The sequence below is a fragment of the Coregonus clupeaformis genome, chromosome 9, assembly GCF_020615455.1.
Source record: "Coregonus clupeaformis isolate EN_2021a chromosome 9, ASM2061545v1, whole genome shotgun sequence".
NCBI classification, from domain to species: Eukaryota; Metazoa; Chordata; class Actinopteri; order Salmoniformes; family Salmonidae; genus Coregonus; species Coregonus clupeaformis.
In genome coordinates this window covers 33,812,229-33,839,418 of record NC_059200.1, presented here as the reverse complement: position 1 = coordinate 33,839,418, position 27,190 = coordinate 33,812,229, and the positions used below count along the sequence as shown (strand labels likewise).

The window sequence follows — 27,190 nt, the reverse complement described above, 5'->3', positions numbered from 1 at the left end:
TAAAAATCAAAGGGCATGTTTCTTTGACGTCATCACAGCTTCTCACCATACTCCCTCCCCTTACTGCTCTCATTGAGGTGGGACCAAAAATTACAACCTTCTTCCTTCCCAAGCTAGCTAGCAAGCAAACTAAACTAACCACTACCCCTAATCTCAGGGTCCCTACTTTCAGCTCTGTTCCGCACCAGCAGCACTCTGTCCCTGTCAAATTGCTAATCAGCCTAGCGTATTCACAGGCATGGTACTAGCTGGCTCGGGTCAATGAAGCTAGCTTCTCTGCTATTCTACCCATAGAATGATAATAGCAGGTTCCAGGGAAATATAATAATGTAGCCATGGCAGACACAGTCTGCCTGGTCTCTACAGTACACACAGGGTGCAGCTGCCTCTCCCTTCTCCTCATTAATATTGAGTGATTTGAGCCTTGGAGAAGGGAGGAAGGGAGGGGGAGGAGGGAGGCATGGACAAAGGCAGAGGGGGAGAAGAAGGAGGAGGAGAGAGGGGGATTCCGCAGGCAGGCTGTAGGGAGCGAGCGAGATGCACAGGCTCTCTCTCTCAAGTAAGGTTGAGGCTGAGGCTGTTTATTGTTTGGAAAACAACGGCTGCTGCCAGTGGAGCGAGATAAGCAAGGGGGCTGTGGGCTAGTGGAGGAGAACGGACGGACAGAACAGCACCGGCCTTTGTCTTTTTTTCTTTATTTTCTCTCCAGTCTCTGGAATGACTGTGATTGCTGTTGGTTGGCCAGTGTTGGGATTTGCAGTGGAAGGTGGCGTATTGCAGATCTGCCTTGCCTAGGAGGGACTGTCTCTCTGTTTCTAAACCATATTACAGGAGGCACAGTTACTGCAGGTAATCTATTGTTCTATCTCTCCTTCTCTACTTCCACCTCCCCCCTCCATCATCTCCTCCCTCACATGTAACCATGGTCTTGTCTTCCATCTCTTCGTCCCCTCATCCTCATCCTCTCCCTCTCTCCCTACCCCTCCTGTTTTTCATCCTAAGAAGCACTGATGACATATACAGTCAGTGCTTGGTGTCCATTTTTATTATAGCAGCATGCCTACCAAACAGGCATTCATTTTTGTTACATCAATGCAAAATATGCTGTGTAAATTATATGCCGGTATGAACGTTGGAATAAAGTAGCTTTCAATTTCGTTTTACTGCATCTTAGCCAAATCCATCTTCTTCCAGAACGGCTATGGGACTGACAAGCATGTTCTCAGGAAGCCAATGGAAGTAATATGTAAACATATTCATGGTTACCCCAGGAGAGGCTTCGGTAGGCAGCCACACAGCCATATGAATATGAATAGCATAGGACATGTGTTTGTATTGTTCTGAGATAAATGCAACCATATGATCCACCCATCGCTGTTTCAATTGAACTGAAATCACCCAAATATGTTCAAAAAATCTACTATATAAAAAATGGGCTTGGTTTATTTTATAGCCATGAGAACTTATGGAATTAAATTATGGCAATAGATTTGGCATAACAACAAATTATTTTTTCCCAGTGTAATATGGGGACAGCCATTTGGTTCCATTGCATTAAAGCTGCAACATGTAACTTTTTGGGCGACCCGACCCAATATAGAAATATGAGTTATAGATCTGTCATTCTCATTGAAAGCAAGTCTAAAAAGTGGTAGATCTGTTCTATGTGCGCTATTTCTATGCTGCCGTTCTTAAGTTTAGTTTTTGCGGCTCTTACTTTCGGTTTTGTACACCAGCTTCAAACAGCTGAAAATACTATATTTTTGGTTCTGGAAAATACATTTCACAGTAGTCTAGATTGTACAATGATTATCTACACTATACTTGCTTGTTTTGTTACATAAACTAAAATTAGGCAAACTATTACTATTTTTGCAACCAGGAAATAGCAGAGTGATTTCTACATAGTGCATCTTTAAATTACCTCTGATAAGGTTCTATGATTGGTTGTTTTTGGTCCTGGTGGTTTGTGGGTGCTTTTGGCCACTGGCAGGGAGCGAGACAGTGGGAGGGTAACACAGCCATACACCTGAGTCCATTGGTTAAGGTGAAAGTCAAATGTCACACAAGAGTGCACATGCATACACTCACGCACATACATTCACATGCACATACACACACACAAATCCATATTGTCGCTCTCAGCCTGCTGTCATGATTTCACTCGTCTACCAGAACATAAGAATGTTCTGCTGTTTTCAGTATTTTCTCTGTATCCACCTGCAAGATGTCAGTTAGCACATGGTCTAGGAACAAACAAAAGCTGAAAGCTTCTTATGTAGCCATGAAAAGCTGCAAATATCTCTAACAACATGACTAAGATGACACTGACTGACTATTAATTTTAGTTGCCTAATAATTCATTTGAAGGAACAATGGACAATGTTTTACCAATAATGTGCCAGAGCCAATGTCACATTTTCATACATGCATTGTTCGTTCATGTCTTTTGAGTTGAAACAAAATAGTATGTGTGTTTTCAAACGCCAATTGTCAGTCACATAATGGAGACGGGATGATTCATCGTCGTCTCTGTTGGAGGGGATTGTGGGACTTGTAGTAATTTCAAGTCAATTAGACATGATCAACACACATTTTTAGAAAGCATCTCAGAGTAGGAATGCTGAGGATCAGATCCCCTCTGTCCATATAATCTCATTCATTATGATCTAAAAGGCCAAACTGATCCTATATCAGCACTCCTACTCTGAGATGCTATATGAATACAGACCCAGAGGCTTCTCTACAGAAAATAAGGGTGGGTATGATGGAAGAAAGAGACAAACAGAGAGAGAGAGGAGAGGCTGAAGAATAATATCTGGCTTTTGATGTTGCGGCACTTTGCTGAGTAATGTGATGGAGAGAGAGGAAGACGCTTACACAAGCTTGTTTGAAATGGATTCCTCTCCACTCCACTCCCTGGATATAGGCGAAGATCCAGGAAAAGCTTTAGTACATTCAGCCCTCAGTCCTGTAACTGCACTGCGTCAGAACTTGGACTCAAACACAACTTTCATCCAACAGTGCTTGCTTCATTAACTATCTTCCACAAGAATCAATAGTTCTTGGTAACTTCGTACAGATCACTCTGTACTTTCCAAAATAGTTATTGAGAACAATAATTACATACAGAGTAATTCATCATTGGAGATGACTGATTATTATAGCTACAGTATATGACCTCATATAGATTGAAGTGTTTAGGATTTGTGCTTAATTTGGTAAGTGTCCGACTTGAACAATGTTCTCCAAGTTTGATGGTGCTTAGTACCATTTTGCTGTGACACAGAATTTGCCACAGTGATAAAATCTATAATTAGCACATTATCAAAATGTAGGGCTAGCTAAGCTCTTTCTTTTGTTGAGTGTCACTCTTAAGACAAGTTAGACAACATAATGGGTGGCCACGGTATTGTCTTTATAATGACTGTCTGTCCCTGAATCCCTTTCCTCGTCAATAAAATCCCACCAGTATTGCTTAGTTAACTGCAGTTAACCAGGAAACTCAACTACCATTTTGTCTCCCTGGGGGACTGGGTCTTTCCTGGTCCAGCTGAGTCCCTTCCTCTTTTTTGGGAGGGACTTTGCCATTATAGAGTTGCTGCCACATAAATGTCCAATTGAAATTACTCAGATATCTGAGATGCCATATGTGTTAATTTAGCATGTAATCAAATATTTTTACTCTAGCCCAGCATTAACACACCTGATTCAACTAATCACCAAGCCTTTGTTTGTTGAATCAGATGTACGAGTGCTGATGTAGCAGACAGCCAAATTAGCATTACTACTGCCTTCCTGAGACCTGAAGTACTGGTGCCTGGGCTGGGACCCAGACATGCTTAATGTGCACCTCTTTGGGTCCCTAAGGCCAAGATGACAAAACCCTGATCTAATGACGTGAATTGAAAAAAGCTGTCCCCTGTAAAGTCCATGTTGTTTTCTAATTTCCCTTCCTTCCCTATCCTAGTGATCCTTTATCTGTTGTTGGCTTGTGACTGGAAACACCCACCATGGAGGCTCCGCTTGTGTGCCTGGATGAGGAGTTCGAGGACCTCCGGCCCTGCCGGGTAGAGGACATGGATCGGGCTGTGCCCCTCAGCCGACCCCCCTACAGCACCATCCCCCTGGCCCCCATGCCCCCCCTGGCTCCCATCACCCGCGAGGACTTCTCCGAACTGGAGAACTTCTCAGAGATGATGAGCTTCAAGTCCATGGAGGACTTGGTCAACGAGTTTGACGAGAAGCTGAATGTCTGTTTCCACAACTACAACACCAAGACGGAGGGCCTGGCCCCTGTGCGCAACCAGTCCCACACCGAGGAGGACGAGGAGCGGCTGCAGGATGAAGAGTGAGTGTCGGCCACCACCTTTGTGTTTTTGAAGCTTAATTCTGACTTCAGCATAAAGGATCTGTGCTTTTGTGATACGAGTTAAAGATACAAATGGTGTATCACGGGGCAGTGATTTATTTGCTTCAGCTGCTTGCCTTTTGGGTTGTACAACACACGCCTGTATTCTTTTTGATAATATGGCACATCCATTGCAGCAATCTTCTGAACAAAGCATTGGTCAACACTTGCTTGTTTAGGTAGTCCATCATGTCTGATGATGTCTTCCTCTTCTGTATTCACATTGCATACTTTTGTGACTATACAGTTTTGTAAGGCACACCGTTTACTGCAAACAGAGCATGTAAAGTCTGGGTTTGGTGTGAAACGAGCAGCTATGAACACTACACCTATGCATTCATTAGAATTTAGATAGAATCCCACAAGGTATCACAGCTATCATTGGCTGATATACCAGTACTACAGTGAGCTCCGAAAGTATTGGGACAGTGACACATGTTTTGTTGTTTTGGCTCTGTACTACAGCACATTTGGATTTTAAATTATGCGGTTAAAGTGCAGACTTGGAACTTTAATTGGAGGGTATTTTCATCCATATCGGGTGAACCATTTAGAAATTACAGCACATTTTGTACATAGTCCCCCCATTTTACGGGACCAAAAGTATTGGAACAAATTCACTTATGTGTATTAAAGTAGTTAAAAGTTTAGTATTTGGTCCCATATTCCTAGCACGCAATTATTACATCAAGCCTGTGACTCTACAAACTTGTTGGATGCATTTGCTGTTTGTTTTGGTTGTGTTTTAGATTATTTTGTGCCAATAGAAATGAATGGTTATGTATTTTGTCATTTGGAGTCACTTTTATTGTGAATAAGAATAAAATATGTTTCTAAACACTTCTACATTAATGTGAACGCTACCATGATTATGGATAGTTCTGAATTAATCGTGAATAATGGTGAGTGAGAAAGTTAGACACAAATATCACAATAACAGAGGTTAGCATTTTTGTGGGGGTGTGATATTTGTGTGTCTGTAACTTTCTCACTCATCATTATTCACGATTCATTCAGGACTATCCGTAAACATGGTAGCATCCACATTAATGTAGAAGTGTTTAGAAACATATTATATTCTTATTTACAATAAAAGTGACTCCAAATGACACAATATATTATTAAAGCGGACAGTCTGCACTTCAACCTCATAGTCTTTGTATCATTTCAAATCCAAAGTGCTGGAGTACAGAGCCAAAACAACAACACATGTGTCACTGTCCCAATACCTTCAGAGCTCACTATATATTATAATTTAACATTGTTCAAACAATACCACTGGATATCTCATGACCCAGCTCTTAGATCCCATGATGACCAATGGTGAAGCTGTTACTCAGCCCACCTCACAGCAACCAAATCGCCCACCAGTAAAAACTACAACAACATACCCCAGCAGTCCACAGTCGGGACAGGCTTTGAATTATTCAATGTATTTTTGTACTCTCGGGTTCCTCTATTGGTCTGTCTGCTGCCTCTCTACCAGCAGGCAGCCAGAACTCCCATTCGCGAACAGCCTCTGAAGCAAAAACGCAGACATTCTCACTTTCGGTGGAAATAAAACCTCTTGATAAAAATAGATTTGTTGAATGTGCCCTTGGGTATGCCTATTGATTCATATTCAGAATTCATAGGACCGAAGGATATAGTATTGATTATATAATATTACAATGACATATAAAGATGTATGTTGGGGATGCTATTGTTAGCATGTTGGGGTGCCTAAGTGACATTTTGCATTTGATTATCTATTCTACAGTACACCACGGAGTTAGAAACAACATCATATGATGTTTCTGATTTGAGTGTTTTGAAATTGGTTCCCCCATCCCTATCCTTGTAGTGACGCAAGGAACATAGACACATTCATCTGTTGTAAGCTTGATAGATATTTTATGTTATGCGACACTGTTGGTGGAATGATTGGTTAAATCTAAGTTCTAGATTAACTAAAGGTTTGCAAATATATGGGACGGTGCTGTACCAGTTAGTTCCTGTTTGGCAGATGGAGAGGTGTGTGTGTGTGTGTGTGGACAACACAACAGGAATGACCTGTGAGGTCATGAGTCCCGATGAATGGCTGCTTGTTTCCTGTGTGGCGCATGGCTGGGCAGTGCCACTAAGAGGAGGGTATGGTGTGGGTGCCATGCCAAGCTGGGTGGAAAACAAAGAAAGTGGAAACAAAGGGAGAGTTCCACTCTGGTAATTTTCACAAGGCTACAGCCTTGATTGCACCGAGGTTCTTATAGTTCGAGGAGGACCTGCACAATGCTGTAAGGGGTTGTTTTTATCTATACTTCTTCTCATTGGACACCTTTAAAAAATGTGTAAGCTGTGGGCTTTTCTTTTATTGTTAGTTGACAGAGTGCATTGCAGCCTGGAGTGCAATACGGAGGATTTTTATGTGCATTTTGATGTTATTTATTATGTTGGCAAGTTGAGGGACAGAATTGTTGAGACCGCTCAAAACAGAGGGAAATAAAAGAGCAACAAATGGGAACGAAGCACAATAACGTAATGTGAACATCTCCTCCTCTGAATTCACTGTCTACAAATGGTCAACGGAACACTAATAGAAGGAAATGGCTGCAGATATACAATGAACCATTTCTATCAAATATGATTTGAGTAGAGGAGGGTCAGCTAGAGAGGAAGAGAAGGATGGTCCTCCTATGTAATCCATCCTCCTCAATTCTTTAAATCACAAGCCGGCACTGGATTTGGGATAAAGAGCCTATTTCCATTTGCAGCCTTGAGGACTGATAGTGTTTTGTGCTGAGTTGTGAATGTCCTGATCATTCCAGCGTTGGTGGCTGTGTGTTTGTCTTGTGTTGCAGTGTATGAGATGACCTGTTACAATGTTGGTTGCTGTGTGTTTGCATCTCTGTTTTTTTGTTTGTTGCATTTTTACTGTGTACTTCTGTTGTGTTGCAGTGTTGGTGACTGAATGTGTGTTTGTGTTGTCCATGTTTCAGTGTGTGGGATGCGCTGACGGATAACTACGTCCCTTCCTCTGTCTCCAGCTGGGACGACCCCAACTCAGAGGGATTCAACGGCAACCTCTCCGATCAGGAGGTAACGCTTTCTAATATACTTAATTATAATTTAAGGTCATTCGAAGAATCATCTTTCTCTCCCTTCTCACCTGGAAAGACCTGAAACATTCTGAGACGAGAGTTTGAAAGGGTATCTTGGAAGTGCATTTTTCTATAAGACTTTTAGGCTTATTTGAATGGATTTGAATGGATTTCAGAACAATTGAATTTCAGATTTGTATTATCAATTGGATTCTAGAGCATGGAATGGGCTTTTCAAACCCAAAACCTCACCTCTTTCATCTGTGACTGACTAGTGTGTTCTCTAGGGAAGCAATGTGGGATGACATGCTGTAACTGATCAACGCCTTAGAAATAATTATAGTTTGGGTGTGCTGGCTGGCTGGCTGACTGGATGCTCATTCATGCCTTGTGGTTGTGGCGCTGACGTCACCTGACCTGACACCAAAAGTAAAGGCTGAGCTGCCTTGACTGCCTGCTACTCGGTATCAATCAACCACCCTCCACCCTCTCTCCCTCTCCTCCCTTAATCTGCTCTCACATGCAACTGCAGGCACTCAAACAGTCAGGGCCAAAGCTCAGGGCTGGGTCAGGACCAATATGCAGGCACTCAAACAGTCAGGGCCAAAGCTCAGGGCTGGGTCAGGACCAATATGCAGACACACAGTCTCCAGCAGAAGCTATAATAGACTCTACAGACAGTGAAAAGGCAGTCCATCAGCATTTATTCTTCCATGCCCCCGGTTTAGTTTATTGCTGATTGATATCCTTGCAGAGATTAATTGGGGTGAGGCCAATGGCATAAAAACAATGAGCATCAAAAGCAATATTATGTAGAAAATAAACAGTCAATGGTCAATAGATAGAATTAGGGCAATTTAAATGTTACTAAGCACAACCCAAACACTTTCAAGATGGCTTCCAAACTGGAGGGGCAGAAATTGTATTTTCAGATGAAGAGCAGAGAGGGGGATAATGGGGTCAAATTTGGGGAATGTTCATTAGCTCCCCAAATGCCAATGCCAATGCTAATATGCTAAAGCTAAATTCAATATGGGTGAATGGCTTTTCTGTACTCTTATTTTTCGAATGCTAAGATGCTAACGCTAACACCAGTGGGGGTAAACCTTGTTTCCAAGGTTTCTATTTCCAATACTAAGAAGTTAAGATACCACTTATGTGGCTGAAGGGGTTTCCATGGTGTCATTTGTTCTCTCTTTCATTCTCCAGATTCATGAAAAAGAGGAGGAGGAGATGAACGAGAAGAATGACAATGCCAATTGCCTGAGCGAGGAGCCTCTTATCAGTGCTGATCAGGTGACTACAGACACATGTACTTTCTGTTACAGTGCAAACAACTTGGTAGTACTTCCAGTTACAGTGCCTTCAGAAAGTATTGACATCCCTTGACTTTTTCCACTTTTTGTTGTGTTACAGCCTGAATTTTAAACTGATTAAATGTAGATCTTGTGTCACTGGCCTACACACAATATCCCATAATGTTAAAGTGGAATAATGTTTTTAGGTATTCAATCCTTTGTTATGGCAAGCCTAAATAAGTTCAGGAGTAAAAATGTGCTTAACAACTCAAAAAAGGTTTAATGGACTGTGTGCAATAATAGTGTTTAACATGATTTTTGAATGACTACTTAATCTCTGTACCCCACACATACGATTATCTGTAAGGTCCCTCAGCCAAACAGTGAATTTCAAACACAGATTTAACCACAAAGACTACAGAGGTTTTCCAATGCCTCGCAAAGAAGGGCACCTATTGATAGAAGGGTAAAATAAAAATAAAGCAGACATTTAATATCCGTTTGAGCATGTTGAAGTTATTAATTACACTTTGGATGGTGTATCAATAGACCCAGTCACTACAAAGATACAGGCATCCTTCCTAACTCAGTTGCCAGAGAGGAAGGAAACCCCTCAGTGATTTCACCATGAGGCCAATGGTGACTTTAAAACAGTTAGAGAGTTTAATGGCTGTGATAGGAGAAAACTGAGGATGGATCAACAACATTGTAGTTACTCCACAGTACTAACCTAAATGAAAGAGTGAAAAGAAGGAAGCCTGTACAGAATAAAAATATTCCAAAACATGCATCCTGTTTGCAATAAGGCACTAAAGTAAAACTGCAAAAAAATATGGCAAAGAAATTAACTTTCCTGAATACAAAAGCATTATGTTTGGGGCAAATCCAACACAACACATCACTGAGTACCACTCTTCATATTTTCAAGCATGGTGGTGGCTGCTTCATATTATGGGTACGTTTGTCATCTGCCTTTTTTTTTGGCTAAAAAGAAACAGAATAGAGTTAAGCACAGACAAAATCCTAGAGGAAAACCTGGTTCAGTCTGCTTTCCAAAAGACACTGGCAGCAAATTCACCTTTCAGCAGGACAATAACCTAAAACACAATGCCAAATCTACACTGGATATGCTTACCAAGACGACATTGAATGTTCCTGAGTGGCCTAGTTACAGTTTTGACATAAATCGGCTTGGAAATTAATGGCAAGACTTGAAAATGGTTGTCTAGCAATGATCAACAACCAACTTGACAGAGCTTGAAGAATTTGAAAAAGAATAAATGTGCAAATATTGTACAATCTAGATGTGTAAATCTCTTAGAGACTTAGCCAGAAAGACTCACAGCTGTAATCACTGCTAAAGGTGATTCTAATATGTATTGACTCAGGTGTGTGAATACTGGTCCTCTGTAGCTCAGCTGGTAGAGCACGGCGCTTGTAACGCCAAGGTAGTGGGTTCGATCCCCGGGACCACCCATACACAAAAAAAAATTATGCACGCATGACTGTAAGTCACTTTGGATAAAAGCGTCTGCTAAATGGCATATTATATTATTATTATTATATATATTATATTATATTATATTATATATTATTATACTTATGTAAATGAGATATTTCCGTATTTCATTTTCAAAAATCTCTAAAAACATGTTTTCACTTTGTCATTATGGGGCATTGTGTGTAGATGGGTGAGAGAAAACATATATTTAATCAATTTTGAATTCAGGCTGTAACACAACAAAATGTGGAATAAGCCAAGGAGTATGAATACTTTCTGAAGGGACTGTATGTATATTCCTAGCTTGTTTAGACAGTTTAAAAAATCTATACAAAAGTAGAATACATTAACGTCCCATATAATAACAGTGGTTAAAAAAGCCAAGCCGAAAAGTATTGCAATACTATACACTATATATACAAAAGTATGTGGACACCCTTTCAAATTAGTGGATTTGGCTATTTCAGCCACACCCGTTGCTGACAGGTGTATAAAATCGAGCACACAGCCATGCAATCTCCATAGACAAACATTGGCAGTAGAATGGCTTTACTGAAGAGCTTAGTGACTTTCAACGTGGCACCTTTCCAACAAGTCAGTCGTCAAATTTCTGCCCTGCTAGAGCTGCCCCGGTCAACTGTAAGTGCTGTTATTGTGAAGTGGAAACGTCTAGAAGCAACAACGGCTCAGCCGCGATGCGGTAGGCCACACAACCTCACAGAACGGGACCGGCGAGTGCTGAAGTGCGTAGCGCGTAAAAATCGTCTGTCCTCGGTTGCAACACTCACTACCGAGTTCCAAACTGCCCCTGGAAGCAACGTCAGCACAATAACTGTTCCTCGGGAGCTTCAAGAAATGGGTTTCCATGGCCGAGCAGTCACACACAAGTCTTAAAATCACCATGCGCAATGCCAAGCGTCGGCTGGAGTGGTGTAAAGCTCGCTGCCATTGGACTCTGGTGCAGTAGAAATGCGTTCTCTGGAGTGATGAGTCATGCTTCAACATCTGGCAGTCTGACGGACAAATCTGGGTTTGGCGGATTCCAGGAGAACGCTACCTGCCCGAATGCATAGTGCCAACTGTAAAGTGTGGTAGAGGAGGAATAATGGTCTGGGGCTGTTTTTCATGGTTCGGGCTAGGCCCCTTAGTTCCAGTGAAGGGAAATCTTAACGCTACAGCATTCAATTACATTCTAGAAGATTCTGTGCTTCCAATTTTTGTGGCAACAATTTGGGGAAGGCCCTTTCCTGTTTCAGCATGACAATGCCCCCGTGCACAAAGCAAGGTCGGTACAGAGATTGTTTGTCGAGATCAGTGTGGAATAACTTGACTGGCCTTTACAGAGCCCTGACCTCAACCCCATCAAACAACTTTGGGATAAATTGGAACACTGACTGCGAGCCAGGTCTAATAGTCCAACATCAGTGTCCAACCTCACTCTTGTGGCTGAATGGAAGCAAGTAACCGCAGCAATGTTCCAACATCTAGTGGAAAGCCTTCCCAGAAGAGTGGAGGCTGTTATAGCAGCAAAGGGGTGACCAACTCCATATTAATGCCAATGAATTTGGAATGAGATGTAGCTCCATTCTGCATTACTGCATGGGCTACTGCACATTAATAATAAATGCCTGACGACCATGAATGTTTACCTATTGGTGATGCATATAGTCTTTAAGTGCTATTTATGAAAGTGTATGTATTAATCTACCTTGCCCTTCCTACCTTCCCTTCCTCGATCACTCTCTCTCCAAGTTCATTGAGGAGATAGTTGAGATGATGGAGAACTCTCCGGACCCTGGTGAGACCGAGGAGGAGGACGAGGAGGAGAGTGGACACTCCTCATCCAAGACCAGCCCATCCCTTCTGGAGGAGATTAGACAGCTGTCCCAGGCCTCCAATAACAACATGCCCTCTTATGAAGGTAAGTGTATAAAAACTAAGGTTGCCTGAAGGGTTAAACACCAAGTCACATAAACCAAGGAGTTGAATACACAGAAGAGAGTGCCAATTTAATTTTCATTGGAGTCGTGGACAGACACCTTTTCCCCAAATAGATTTCCTATTCATACAAAACAGTGTAAAAAGAAAGCGACCTTTGATCTCATAGTGGTTAAATATGTGCTCATACAGCAGAGCTGGCTCTATGAGCTTTGAATGTGAAATAAATAACCTTGAAAGAGACATACAGTACCAGTCAAAAGTTTGGACACACCTACTCATTCAAGGGTTTTTCTTTATTTTAACTATTTTCTACATTGTAGAATAATAGTGAAGACATCAAAACTATGAAATAACACATATGGAATCATGTAGTAACCAAAAAAGTGTTAAACAAATCAAAATAGATTTTATATTTGAGATTCTTCAAAGTAGCCACCCTTTGCCTTGATGACAGCTTTGCACACCTTTGGCATTCTCATTTGACTGGTAGTGTATGTAAACTTGTTTGAGTTCATGCCTAGGCTTTAGCTCAGCAGGCTATTGCACTGCTTGTAGGACTTTGATTGTGTGAGGGGCCATAGTTCAGACAATATGGAAGTCTTGTCAGTTTACCTGAGTAAACATCTGGATATTTCATCAGTATTCAGCCTCTATGGTGAATGTAGTGCAAAAAGGATAAATAACTGGATAAAGCTGCAGCAGGCATTTTTCATATGAGTCTATCGTTTCAGAGGGCCAAGGCATACACTCAATATGGTTCCTTGTGGAAAGACATATTGTGTGACCATGTGGCCCCCCTGCATGAGACACATGTTTCCTGCTTAGTGTGTGTGTGTTTATGGAAGCACATTTGGGTATATGTCTGTGAATCCATATGTCCGTGTGTAGATATGCACAGCATGTGTTTGAGTATTTCTTTGTATTAGGAATTGGGTGTGTCATCTTAAATTTGTTTTTAGCAAAGTTGTTTTACTTCCAAAAATATAAATAATATTAGACAGCATCCACAGTCACAGAAACAGTAAAAGGCTAGTTCCTCTACTCAGAATGTAATATCAAGGTAAGGAAAAATTGCAATGGGTGATGTACAAGTGATATCATCCCATTTATATAATCTGTATACAGCATTACTATTTAATTCCTGCCCCTTGAGGCCTGAAGTGGTACTGGGCCTATATTCATAAAGTAGGAGTGCTGATCTAGGATCAGTATTGCCAGCGTTTTTCTAAAATGGATTTTTTTTTAAAATAATTCCTCATCAATCTACACACAATACCCAATAATGACAAAGCAAAAACAGGTTTTTAGAAATGTTTGCAAATGTATTAAAAATATCTCTCTGTACCTTGCTCCGTTCATCTTTCCCTCGATCCTGACTAGTCTCCCAGTCCCTGCCGCTGAAAAACAACCCAACAGCATGATGTTGCCTCCAACATGCTTCACCGTAGGGATGGTATTGGCCAGGTGATGAGTGGTGCCTGGTTTCCTCCAGATGTGACGCTTGGCATTCAGGCCAAAGAGTTCAATCTTGGTTTCATCAGACCGGAATATCTTGTTTCTCATGGTCTGAGAGTCCTTTAGGTGTCTTTTGGCAAACTCCAAGCGGGCTGTCATGTGCCTTTTACTGAGGAGTGGCTTCCGTCTGGCCACTCTACCATAAAGGCCTGATTGGTGGAGTGCTGCAGAGATGGTTGTCTTTCTGAAAGGTTCTCCCATCTCCACAGGGGAACTCGGGTTCTTGGTCACCTCCCTGACTAAGGCCCTTCTCCTCCGATTGCTCAGTTTGGCCGGGCGGCCAGCTCTAGGAAGAGTCTTGGTGGTTCCAAACTTCTTCCATTGAAGAATGATGGAGGCCACTATGTTCTTGGGGACCTTCAATGCTGCAGAAATGTTTTGGTACCCTTCCCCAGATCTGTGACTTGACACAATTCTGCCTCTGAGCTCTATGGACAATTCCTTTGACCTCATTGCTTGGTTTTTGCTCTGACATGCACTGTCCACTGTGGGACCTTATATAGACAGGTGTGTGCCTTTCCAAGTCATGTCCAATCAGTTGAATTTACCACAGGTGGGCTCCAATCAAGTTGTAGAAACATCTCAGGGATGATCGTATGGGAACAGGATGCACTTGAGCTCAATTTCGAGTCTCATAGCAAAGGGTCTGAATACTTATGTAAATAAGGTATTTCTGTTTGTTATTTTTCATACATTTGCTACAATTTATAAAAACCAGTTTTCGCTTCGTGATTATGGGGTATTGTGTGTAGATTGATGAGGATTTTTATTTATTTAATCCATTTTAGAATAAGGCTGTAACGTAACAAAATGTGGAGAAAGTGAAGGGGTCTGAATACTTTCCGAATGCACTGTATATGCTACATTTTCAAAACAGATAATCAAAAAGGCAGTTGTTTCAAAACTCTAAGCATATTTTCAATTGACTAAGTACAACACACACAATCATAAAGTCCCTTTTTCACCAAACTTAATCATTGTTTCATTTAGAAATACATGTTTCACATTGCTCATGTTCATGTAAAGTTATTGCTTTTCACAATACAGTGCTCACATTACTTTTGATATAATTGTCTTCTCATTTGTTAAAATACATTTTACGATTACTTAATTGATAACAACTTAACCGTTTAGTAAACCTATAGGTTTTAAACTGGTTTGTCTACTACAGATTTCGAGAACTATATAATGAAAATGTATGTTTGTAAAGTATAAAAATATAAAGTATGATATACTGTAATGTACTATTATTATGATTTTACTTCACAGTAAGTTTTAGAGCTGTACTCTAACAAATGCATCCCCTAAATAGCTAACAAAATGAAGTTGCTGGGGTCTTTTTAATGGGGGATTTTCACACTGCTTTACAAAAATTGCATTGGCCAATACAGTACTGTAATATATGCCATTTAATGTATGTAGCAGGCGCTTTTATCCAAACTGACAACAGTGAGTACAAACATTTTCGTATGTGACCCCAGTGGGAATAGAACCCACAACTCTGGTGTTGCTAGTGCCATGCTCTTACTAACTGAGCCACACAGGACCACTACAATACATAAGTACAATACAATACTGTAAAATACAATACATTATAAAAATACAAGTGGAAGGTTTATGATTGTATTCCCATGAGTGTGCCATCCTCCTTCATGCCAAAGACGAGGCATGCATTGACATCAATCCAGACCTATGTCAGGCTTGGATTTGCCATGCCAAAAGTTTTTTCCCCAGGTGCATGAACAATGAGGACATTTGCTGTGATGTCGATGAGAACCTACCAAATGTTCAAGACAGGCTTAATGCAAACTAGTAATGTTTCTTTGATTCATTTAATTTGATTACAGTACGCCTATAGTGTAATTATATCTGAACAATACATGTATTTTTTGCATCAATGACTGTGGAAGATGTCTTCAATAATCCCACCTTTAATCACACATGGGATAGAAATTATGGAAATTAGATTTTCAGTCTATTTTGACAGGTAGTGCAAGTGTATTGCCTAATGTGAAAACTGTGCAAACTGTAATTTACGGTACTGTAGCATAAAACATTCAAATGGCAGTTTTGAAACCTGTATCTTGCATTTCTTGCTATTGGATTAACTTTTTTTATATATAACTACATGGAGAAGATACTACATTTACATTACATTTACGTCATTTAGCAGACGCTCTTATCCAGAGCGACTTACAAATTGGTGCATTCACCTTATAGCCAGTGGGATAACCACTTTACAATATGTATTTTTATTTTTATTTTATTTGTATATTTTTGTGGGTGGGGTAAGGGGGGGTAGAAGGATTACTTTATCCTATCCCAGGTATTCCTTAAAGAGGTGGGGATTCAAGTGTCTCCGGAAGGTGGTGAGTGACTCTGCTGTCCTGGCGTCGTGAGGGAGCTTGTTCCACCATTGGGGTGCCAGAGCAGCGAACAATTTTGACTGGGCTGAGCGGGAACTGTGCTTCCGCAGAGGTAGGGGGGCCAGCAGGCCAGAGGTGGATGAACGCAATGCCCTCGTTTGGGTGTAGGGACTGATCAGAGCCTGAAGGTACGGAGGTGCCGTTCCCCTCGCACCTCCGTAGGCAAGCACCATGGTCTTGTAGCAGATGCGAGCTTCAACTGGAAGCCAGTGGAGTGTGCGGAGGAGCGGGGTGACGTGAGAGAACTTGGGAAGGTTGAACACCAGACGGGCTGCGGCATTCTGGATGAGTTGTATAGGGTTTAATGGCACAGGCAGGGAGCCCAGCCAACAGCGAGTTGCAGTAATCCAGACGGGAGATGACAAGTGCCTGGATTAGGACCTGTGCCGCTTCCTGTGTAAGGCAGGGTCATACTCTCTGAATGTTGTAGAGCATGAACCTACAGGATCGGGTCACCACCTTGATGTTAGCGGAGAACGACAGGGTGTTGTCCAGGGTCACGCCAAGGCTCTTCGCACTCTGGGAGGAGGACACAACGGAGTTGTCAATCGTGATGGCGAGATCATGGAACGGGCAGTCCTTCCCCGGGAGGAAGAGCAGCTCCATCTTGCCAAGGTTCAGCTTGAGGTGGTGATCCGTCATCCACACTGATATGTCTGCCAGACATGCAGAGATGCGATTCACCACCTGGTTATCAGAAGGGGGAAAGGAGAAGATTAGTTGTGTGTTGTCTGCGTAGCAATGATAGGAGAGGCCATGTGAGGATATGACAGAGCCAAGTGACTTGGTGTATAGCGAGAATAGGAGAGGGCCTAGAACTGAGCCCTGGGGGACACCAGTGGTGAGAGCACGTGGTGCGGAGACAGATTCTCGCCACGCCACTTGGTAGGAGCGACCGGTCAGGTAGGACGCAATCCAAGAGTGAGCCGCGCCGGAGATGCCCAGCTCGGAGAGGGTGGAGAGGAGGATCTGATGGTTCACAGTATCAAAGGCAGCAGACAGGTCTAGAAGGACAAGAGCAGAGGAGAGAGAGTTAGCTTTAGCAGTGCGGAGAGCCTCCGTGACACAGAGAAGAGCAGTCTCAGTTGAATGACCAGTCTTGAAACCTGACTGGTTTGGATCAAGAAGGTCATTCTGAGAGAGATAGCAAGAGAGTTGGCTAAAGACGGCACGCTCAAGAGTTTTGGAGAGAAACGAAAGAAGGGATACTGGTCTGTAGTTGTTGACATCAGAGGGATCGAGTGTTGGTTTTTTGAGGAGGGGTGCAACTCTCACTCTCTTGAAGACGGAAGGGACATAGCCAGCGGTCAACGATGAGTTGATGAGCGAGGTGAGGTAAGGGAGAAGGTCACCGGAGATGGTCTGGAGAAGAAAGGAGGGGATAGGGTCAAGCGGGCAGGTTGTTGGGCGGCCGGCCATCACAAGTCGCAAGATTTTATCTGGAGAGAGAGGGGAGAAAGAAGTCAAAGCATAGGGTAGGGCAGTGTGAGCAGGACCAGCAGTGTCATTTGACTTAACAAACGAGGATCAGATGTCGTCAACCTTCTTTTCAAAATGCTTGACAAAGTCATCCACAGAGAGGGAGGAGGGGGGGTGGGGGGAGGAGGATTCAGCAGGGAGGAGAAGGTGGCAAAGAGCTTCCTATGGTTAGAGGCAGATGCTTGGAATTTAGCGTGGTAGAAAGTGGATTTAGCAGCAGAAACAGATTAAGAAAATGTAGAGAGGAGGGAGTGAAAAGATGCCAGGTCCGCAGGGAGTCTAGTTTTCCTCCATTTCCACTCGGCTGCCCGGAGCCCTGTTCTGTGAGCTCGCAATGAGTCATCAAGCCACGGAGCAGGAGGGAGGACCGAGCCGGCCGGGAGGATAGGGGACATAGAGAGTCAAAGGATGCAGAAAGGGAGGAGAGGAGGGTTGAGGAGGCAGAATCAGGAGATTGGAGGGAGAAGGATTGAGCAGAGGGAAGAGATGATAGGATGGAAGAGGAGAGAGTAGCGGGAGAGAGAGAGCGAAGGTTGCGACTGCGCATTACCATCTGAGTAGGGGCAGACTGAGTAGTGTTGGAAGAGAGCGAGAGAGAAAAGGATACAAAGTAGTGGTCGGAGACATGGAGGGGAGTTGCAGTGAGATTAGTAGAAGAACAGCATCTAGTAAAGATGAGGTCAAGCGTATTGCCTGCCTTGTGAGTAGGGGGGGACGGTGAGAAGTTTGAGGTCAAAAGAGGAGAGGAGTGGAAAGAAGGAGGCAGAGAGAAATGAGTCAAAGGTAGATGTAGGGAGGTTGAAGTCACCCAGAACTGTGAGGGGTGAGCCATCCTCAGGAAAGGAACTTATCAAGGCATCAAGCTCATTGATGAACTCTCCAAGGGAACCTGGAGGGCGATAAATGACAAGGATGTTAAGCTTGAATGGGCTAGTGACTGTGACAGCATGGAATTCAAATGAGGAGATAGACAGATGGGTCAGGGGAAAAAGAGAGAATGTCCACTTGGGAGAGATGAGGATTCCTGTGCCACCACCCCGCTGACCAGATGCTCTCGGGGTATGCGAGAGCACATGGTCAGACGAGGAGAGAGCAGTAGGAGTAGCAGTGTTTTCAGTCGTAATCCATGTTTCCGTCAGCACCAAGAAGTCGAGGGACTGGAGGGTAGCATAGGCTGAGATGAACTCTGCCTTGTTGGCAGCAGAACGGCAGTTCCAGAGGCTGCCTGAGACCTGGAACTCCACGTGGGTCGTGCGTGCAGGGACCACCAGGTTAGAGAGGCAGCAGCCACGCGGTGTGAGGCGTTTGTATAGCCTGTGTGGAGAGGAGAGAACAGGGATAGACAGAGGCATAGTTGACAGGCTACAGAAAATGGCTACAATAATGCAAAGGAGATCGGACTGAAATGAACTAAACATCTGGGAAAGGAGAGAGTGGGGCCGCCCTCACTTACGTTTCACTGAAACACCCAAATATAACTCTCCCAACTTCCACCTCAGAAACTATAATTGTTGTAAACTACAGCGGTTCAATGTTTTCTAGGAATAGACTAACTTAGTTTATTCAGCTAGCTAACTTGGTACAGTATTCTTCTGTGAAAATCATCAAGGGCACCTAGTCATATGACGCCACAGCCAACTAGCATGCCGGACTCCAACAACACGGTTTAGCACCAATACTCGGCCACAACAAACCACCAGTGTGTCAACACGCAAAGCAGATCATTCGTGTCCGTGTCTAACGTTGTGGGTTAGTCCCGACAGCTTGAGCGAGTCCGTCGTCAACTTATTCAGCCAGTTAGTTAGCTAGAATAGTTAGCATACTAGCTAGCCATTGCTTTCATACTGTCATTATGTTGTGTTTTGGTGATTGAATCAATGTTCGCTTGGCATTTCACAGTAAACATATATATTTTGGATCAATGGTTGTGTGGTGAAAGATGTCTCCAAACAAAATGAATGCATAATAAAAGGTTTTGAATATAAGACTTCCTGCGTTACAAGTGTTAAATCTAGACTTGGTTTCCTCTATCGTAATCGCTCCTCTTTCACCCCAGCTGCCAAACTAACCCTGATTCAGATGACCATCCTACCCATGCTAGATTACGGAGACATAATTTATAGATCGGCAGGTAAGGGTGCTCTCGAGCGGCTAGATGTTCTTTACCATTCGGCCATTAGATTTGCCACCAATGCTCCTTATAGGACACATCACTGCACTCTATACTCCTCTGTAAACGTGTAATCTCTGTATACCTGTTGCAAGACCCACTGGTTGATGCTTATTTATAAAACCCTCTTAGGCCTCACTCCCCCCTATCTGAGATACCTACTGCAGGCCACATCCTCCACATACAACACCCGTTCTGCCAGTCACATTCTGTTAAACGTCCCCAAAGCACACACATCCCTGGGTCGCTCCTCATTTCAGTTCACTGCAGCTAGCGACTGGAACTAGCTGCAAAAAACACTAAAACTGGACAGTTTTATCTCCAACTCTTCATTCAAAGACTCAATCATGGAAACTTACTGACAGTTGTGGCTGCTTCGCGTGATGTATTGTTGTCTCTACCTTCTTGCCCTTTGTGCTGTTGTCTATGTCCAATAATGTTTGTACCATGTTTTGTGCTGCTACCATGTTGTGCTGCTGCCATGTTGTGATGCTACCATGTTGTTGTCATGTTGTGTTGCTACCATGCTGTGTTGTCATGTGTTGATGTCATGCTATGTTGTTGTCTTAGGTCTCTCTTTATGTAGTGTTGTGGTGTTTCTCTTGTCGTGATGTGTGTTTTGTCCTATATTTATATTTATTTTTATTTTTTTAAATCTTAGCCCCCGTCCCCGCAGGAGGCCTTTTGTCTTTTGGTAGGACGTCATTGTAAATAAGAATTTGTTCTTAACTGTCTTGCCTAGTTAAATAAAAGTAAATATATATATATATATATATATATATATATATATATATATATATATATATATATATATATATATATATATATATATATATATATATACACTACTAGTCAAAAGTTTTAGATCTACTCATTCAAGGGTTATTCTTAATTTTAACCATTTTCTACATTGTAGAATAATATTGAAGACATCCAAACTATGAAATAATACATATGGAATCATGTAGTAACCAAAAAAGTGTTAAACAAATCCAAATATATTTTATATTTGAGATTCTTCAAATAGGCTGTGTAAGAGTTATTTTACCAAGAAGGACTATTTTACCAAGAAGGAGAGTGATGGAGTGCTGCATCAGATGACCTGGCCTCCACAATCCCCCGACCTCAAACAAATTCAGATGGTTTGGGATGAGTCGGACCACAGAGTGAAGGAAAAGCAGCCAACAAGTGCTCAGCATATGTGGGAACTCCTTCAAGACTTTTGGAAAAGCATTCCAGGTGAAGCTGGTTGAGAGAATGCCAAGAGTGTGCAAAGCTGTCATTAAGGCAAAGGGTGGCTATTCGAAGAATCTCAAATATGAAAATATATTTTGATTTGTTTAACGCTTTTTTGGTTACTACATGATTCCATATGTGTTATTTCATAGTTTTGATGTCGTCACTATTATTCTACAATGTAGAAAATAGTACAAATAAAGAAAAACCCTTGAATGAGTAGGTGTTCTAAAACTTTTGACCGGTAGTGTATATACTGTATAAGAAAAGTGTTACCAGTTCCGGGTTCTGCACGAAGAGTTTAGAAAATTCACCACATACAGTACTTGTGAAAATAGCACCAAAGCGATTGAAAAAAACCCTGTAATATCTGATCTTAAATCAGCACTCCTATTCTGAGACGCTTTATGAATACGGGCCCAGGTTTTCTTTTTTTACCTAGAAGTTTATGAAATTGTTTGGCCAGAGTTCACTTCCTCCTGATGCGCCAGGTCTGAGTCAATCCCTGATAATAATGATAACAAGCAGTGCTTTGGCCCTCGAGGGAAGCAATTTGATATCCCTTGTACAGTAAATAATATTATGCATATTGAATCTCGGTTCATCTCTATGTACAGTTAGCCTGGTCCCAGATCTGTTAGTGACAACGAATGTAGGAGTTTGCTATACAGCACAAACAGATTTGGGCTCCAGGCTAATGAATAGTAGCTCCATACCTGACCTCCATGCTTCTCTCTCTCTCCAGGCCTAAGTCTGATGCCCAGCTCAGCCCTGGTGGAGCTGCTGTGCCGGGTGGAGTCAGCCATCATGGAGTACTCCGAGGAGCTGGTCACCCAGCTGGCGCGCCGTGATGAGCTGGAGTTTGAGAAGGAGGTGAAGAACACGTTCATCACGGCCCTCATGGATGTGCAGAACCGCCAGAAGGAGCAGCGGGACACGGGCAAGCGCCGGCGCCGGAGCGATAAGGGCCTCAGTCTGCAGGGTAATGCGGTAACCACGACCGTGGTTGGTGGTACTACTACTACAACCAACGCCCACACGGACTCCAAGCCCGCCTCCATGCCTATGAAGGTAAGCACTGAGGGAGGGAGACAAAGCAGCGGAGTGGGGGTATGTTTATATGGGCAATGGTATGAGTGTATAGGCTGATGGTGGTGTGTGTGTGTGTGTTCGTACTTGCATCTGTCTGTCACACACATGCACACATACACAGACACGCACACCATACACACACACACAACACGCTTACGCATGAGTGTCTGTGTGTTAATGTCCATACAGGTGCATTTCCAAGCCAGACAGCTCTCTTTCTCTCTCTCTCTACCTCACACACCGACATGGATAATGGACAGAGGCCATTAGGCCCTGACTAACTGCAATAAATAATAATAAAATAAAAATGCACTTACGGGAAGAAAAACAGACAGAGTACTCACAGAGGAATTGACCATAGGTTCTGATACAGTAATAGCATAGACCAGCCTGTCCATATCCAGGAACAAATGAACAATACATAATAGCCCCTCTTTACTCACAGCAAAGGACAAGCTTGTGTTTACCTGTCCAATACCATGGTAGTTCTATCTATTTAGTAATGACAATGTAGGAATGGAGTCAATTACTGTAGCCCTGATCATAATGTACAACCAGTCAATATACAATTGACCTGTGGTAATGTCTGATTTTAATATCACAAGCATTCATAACTGCTCCTTTTATATTAACAGCCTTTATAAATGCTGTTAGGTTACATTATAAAACACACTATTATGCATACTATATTCATAAAAGTTCCTTATGAGCTTTATAAATAGATAACTGTTATAATGTATTTAGAATGCATCACAAGACAGCTGTCTGATAGAAAGTGTTACTGTGTTATGATGACAGAGGGTTGTTGTTACTCACAGCTACTGATTGTCTGTGTTCCTAGCGTTTCAGTATTGAGGGCCTCTCCAACATCCTGCAGACAGGCATCAGACAGACGTTTGGCAGCACAGGGACAGACAAACAGGTGAGACACTTAAGCATTTACAGCTAGCCACCAAGTATATACATGTGTTAAATCTACAACGATTCAACACTGCTACGTTACTTCCATAACTATCTCTCTTTGTCTTTGTTGTTCAGTATCTAAACACGGTAATTCCATATGAGAAGAAAGCAATTCCTCCAACTGTGGACGACCTTCAGATGATCACGAATAGTAAGTAGGCCGGAAAATGTAATTTAATGTTAAGCCAATGGATCGTTTTCCTAATTTGGATTAGCTGATCATAGAACCACATACCCAGATTTTCAACTTAGTTTACATTTTCATTGGATAGACACACAAATTGACCCTCCAAGTAGGTTTTGCTCAGATAGCCCGGCACATAATTTTCAATTAGTCTATGTCCCATATAACAGCTATGCAAGTAGGCTATGACTCAGTTTATCGGTAATACCTACAATGTCCAGTGCTACACTCAGTGCTAAGAAACACCTTGTTTTGTTTTTCTCCCCACAGTTCTTTACGCCATGAAGGAGGACAGTGAGAAGGTGCCTACACTGCTAACTGACTACATATTAAAAGGTAACTAATGCTTGATTAGGTTTAGAAATACTTAACATTACATAGGTATTACTCCCAAGTGTAAGGGAATAACTCATTGAAATGGATTTATATTATCCAAGTAAAGATAACAAAAGTGTACACAAAAGTGGAAAGTACAGCATGTACTTACTAGCCTGATACATGGTACCTAAAGGGGCTATTCCACTGGTATAATAATTAAGTGAAGCCAGTTCAGATGGGAAACTCGAGTGTTTGCATATAGAATGTTTGATAGAATCAGCTGAGATTTCACCAATCGGATTCAAACAACACTTCCTACCCTAATATGGCTATTTAAATTGACCAGTTCTGCACACATATCATCTGCTGCTGCATTGCGGCTCTGCTATAATGACATAAATATATGCCATTTAGCAGCCGCTTTCATCCAAAGCGACTTAGTCACGTGTGCATACATTTCACATATGGGTGGTCCCAAGAACCGAACCCACTACCCTGGCGTTACATGCGGCATGCTCTACCAAAGGACTAAGCTAAGCTTTATGCTTGGCTTGTCTTTGCTGCTTAATATTGCTGCTGCTGCTGTAACTATTGCTACCACCTACTATGCGTTGTCTGTTTTCTGCTAGCCTACCACCACCCCAGCCTCCACCCGTTTGGTTCTGCTTTTGATCCCATCAGGGGAATTGGTATATCTCGCCCACTACCTGTAGTTTATTATTTTACATTTACATTTTAGTCATTTAGCAGACGCTCTTATCCAGAGCGACTTACAGGAGCAATTAGGATTAAGTGCCTTGCTCAAGGGCACATCGACAGATTTTTCACCTAGTCGGCTCGGGGATTAGAACCAGCGACCTTTCGGTTACTGGCACAACGCTCTTAACCACAAAACGATCTGCCGCCCTATTATAATGATAATAATGGACACATTGCTCTGGCATTGAGCTCCCCTGAAGGAGCACAGCCTAACACCAATACCAAATGGGTTGTCTTCTATTTTCTAATAAATGGTTAAATTAATGTGAGTTTCCTGACTGAACTTATTTAATGTGAAATGTGGCTGTAAGAAATACAGGCTCATGATAATGTTTTGCAACTAATTTGATTAGCACAGTTGACGAAGACTAGGTGATGACATTATGATGATAATTATTATAACAATGATTCAAGTATCCTTAATTATCCATCTATTTTTTTATTCTCCAGTGCTGTGTCCCACTTAAAGAATTCAAGCCATGGCCTGCTCTCTGACGGAGACTTCGGAGAGGGCTCTCCAATCTGGCAATCCTCCACCCCTCCTCCAGTCCAAGTTGCATGAGCTCCCCCCTGTTTCATTATCAGCCATGGCTCATTACCATCTAATCATTGTACCTTACTCATCTAATAAAACTACTGCCTTTTGCTGAGCTCACCTTGTCCTTCCTGCACACTAAGATCCGTCCAGAGCCAAAATGGCAGCCGCCTGAATACTAGTGTATGGGGCCACTGTACCCCCACTGAAGAACTGACTAACTGATCTCTATTCAGAGCATGAGAAGCTAATACTGACCACACAGTTATACAGGGATTCGTTTTTATTTTCATTTTCTATTTTTTACAGAGATTATTTGATATCAGATATTCACACGGCTATGTTTTACGTCACTGTACCTCAGGCCTAAAAGGGGTTTAGTTCTGATGCCATTTTGTCTGTCTACCCATATAAGTGACAATGTATAGATTATTGAGGATTGATGGGTTCCGTTTACATGTAGGAAATCTGGACTGAACATTTCTCTCATTATTCGAGGACATAAACCTGTAACCTTAACTCATTTGAATAATAAAGCCATTTACCTTTTCTGCCATGCTAATACTGTAGCTTATTATTACGGGTGCAGTATATTTGAATGTTTTTGTTATTTCAGCCAATAATGTTTGAATATCCAGTGCTCTTCAGACTTTTGATCATTTATTTTTTACTGTGATCTAATATTTCATATAGGCCGTCATTGTACTGTTGTACTGTTCATTTTATACTTTTATTTAATGAATAATCAGAGTATGTGTCACCCCATTCTGCCACATGGAGTTATATCATTGAGTTTTAATTGTCACTGATGACATGGGTTCATTTGAATAGGGCATAGGCCTACTTATTTATGAATTCCTTTGAGCCACGTAGGAGAATACTACATTGCTAATCGCAAGTTCAAATAAACATGCTACCCTAAAACTGTGCTTTTTTTGTCACTTGACTGAATCAAGGCAACACAACCTTGTTGAATCAACGTTGTTTTAACATAATTCGTCAATGTATTGTGACGTGCAATCTACGTGGAAAAAAACATTGGATTTGAATAAAGTAATCAACATAAACTGTTGTTTTGAGGGTGAAATCTCAACCACAGGACTAGGTCATCATGGTAACTAAATTTCAACATAGAGAAACCTTGTAAAAAATATGTTGAACTTGTACCTTTAAAACAACGTCAGATCTTCAATGTTATATCCACTATCAGTGGATATATAAAGTCTGGGCAGCACTTCCTACTGGATAATTGAACTATCTACAGCTACCCTTTGGTCTCCCATCCAGGGTTTTAACCAAGTCCAGCCCAATTTAGCTATGATATTTGTCACTGACTATTACCAATGTGCTATTGTGAGAATGATTGCTGAGACCTCTACTTAAAAACTAAATAGATTCACTGTTGCTATCGAAGTCATTCCAAAGGATAGGTTTAACAGTTTGTCTACAAATTAATAATTGATATGTTGGATTCACGTCTCCATCTCAACCAAAAATGAAGGTTAAAAAATCAAAACAAACATTATTTAAAGTGCATTTGAAGTTTGATTTGATTTTGTCCTATTCTCTTAACTTAGATTTTTGGTTGACATAGAGACATGAATCCAACATTTCAATTATGAATTTGTAGACAAACTGGAATTAAAGACAGACTAAGTCAGTGACACAGATGGAACTATCCAAGCAGAAGATACATCTCCTTCAAATGTTGATATTTGGTTGAGTTGACAACCAAACACAATTCAATATCACTTTGAAATTCAATAAATTAACTTGTTGACAAGTTAACAAATTATATCTTGATTTCCTACTCAACCAAAAATAAAAGTTAAAGAATGGGATTAAGCCAGTGGCTCAGATATAACTATCCAAGCAGTAGATACTTTCCTTTAAAGGTTGATACTGTATTTGGTTGGGTTGTCAACACAATTCAATATTACTTTTGTAATACAGTAAATAGCCTAAATTTAAGGCTATCTTAAAAATTAATGTAACATTAAACCTTAAAATGAGTAACATCCCTGGCCACATTTTGAGATGACTGTAATTATAAATGTATTCTTATGTAATCATGTAAAGCGTGGATGTTCATGATAGCATGCATAGGTCGTTGCAGGCAGGGCTGGCGCCAGAATTGATTTCCATAGGGGAGGACGTTTTCTTCACGGGACCTCCTATGTGTTACGGGTGTTATAGTAAAGACCATACATAGGCAGCACATGAGTTTCAATTTAGGGAAGCTTACAATTGATCCTACTATTCTATCGATCTGTTATGATGATTTT

General features: G+C 41.8%; 1 protein-coding gene across 2 annotated transcripts; it reads left to right on the top strand.

Annotated features, from left to right (window-relative positions):
* Positions 1–482: 482 nt before the first annotated feature.
* Positions 483–25,972, top strand: LOC121573940 (fasciculation and elongation protein zeta-1-like). Of its 2 annotated transcripts, none has more exons than XM_045222569.1 (10): positions 483–849; positions 3,971–4,351; positions 7,435–7,486; positions 8,698–8,784; positions 12,040–12,208; positions 21,800–22,125; positions 22,988–23,068; positions 23,185–23,260; positions 23,564–23,629; positions 24,821–25,972. In XM_045222569.1, the coding sequence occupies exons 2-10, from the start codon at positions 4,014–4,016 to the stop codon at positions 24,835–24,837; spliced, it is 1,212 nt and encodes a 403-aa protein (XP_045078504.1). In that variant the 5' UTR covers positions 483–849; positions 3,971–4,013; the 3' UTR covers positions 24,838–25,972. The 2 variants fall into 2 exon arrangements, with proteins under 2 accessions (XP_045078504.1, XP_041742286.1); XM_041886352.2 differs by having other exon boundaries at positions 7,387–7,486.
* The last annotated feature ends 1,218 nt before the right edge of the window (positions 25,973–27,190 follow it).

What these genes read in the sequence shown, in the direction of transcription:
- LOC121573940 (XM_041886352.2), top strand. Translation starts at nt 4,014, where the DNA reads ATGGAGGCTCCGCTTGTGTGCCTGGATGAGGAGTTCGAGGACCTCCGG. An exon ending in CTCTTATCAGTGCTGATCAG is followed by an intron (nt 8,785 to 12,039) that starts GTGACTACAGAC and finishes TCTCTCTCCAAG; the next exon opens with TTCATTGAGGAGATAGTTGA. An exon ending in CCGCCTCCATGCCTATGAAG is followed by an intron (nt 22,126 to 22,987) that starts GTAAGCACTGAG and finishes CTGTGTTCCTAG; the next exon opens with CGTTTCAGTATTGAGGGCCT.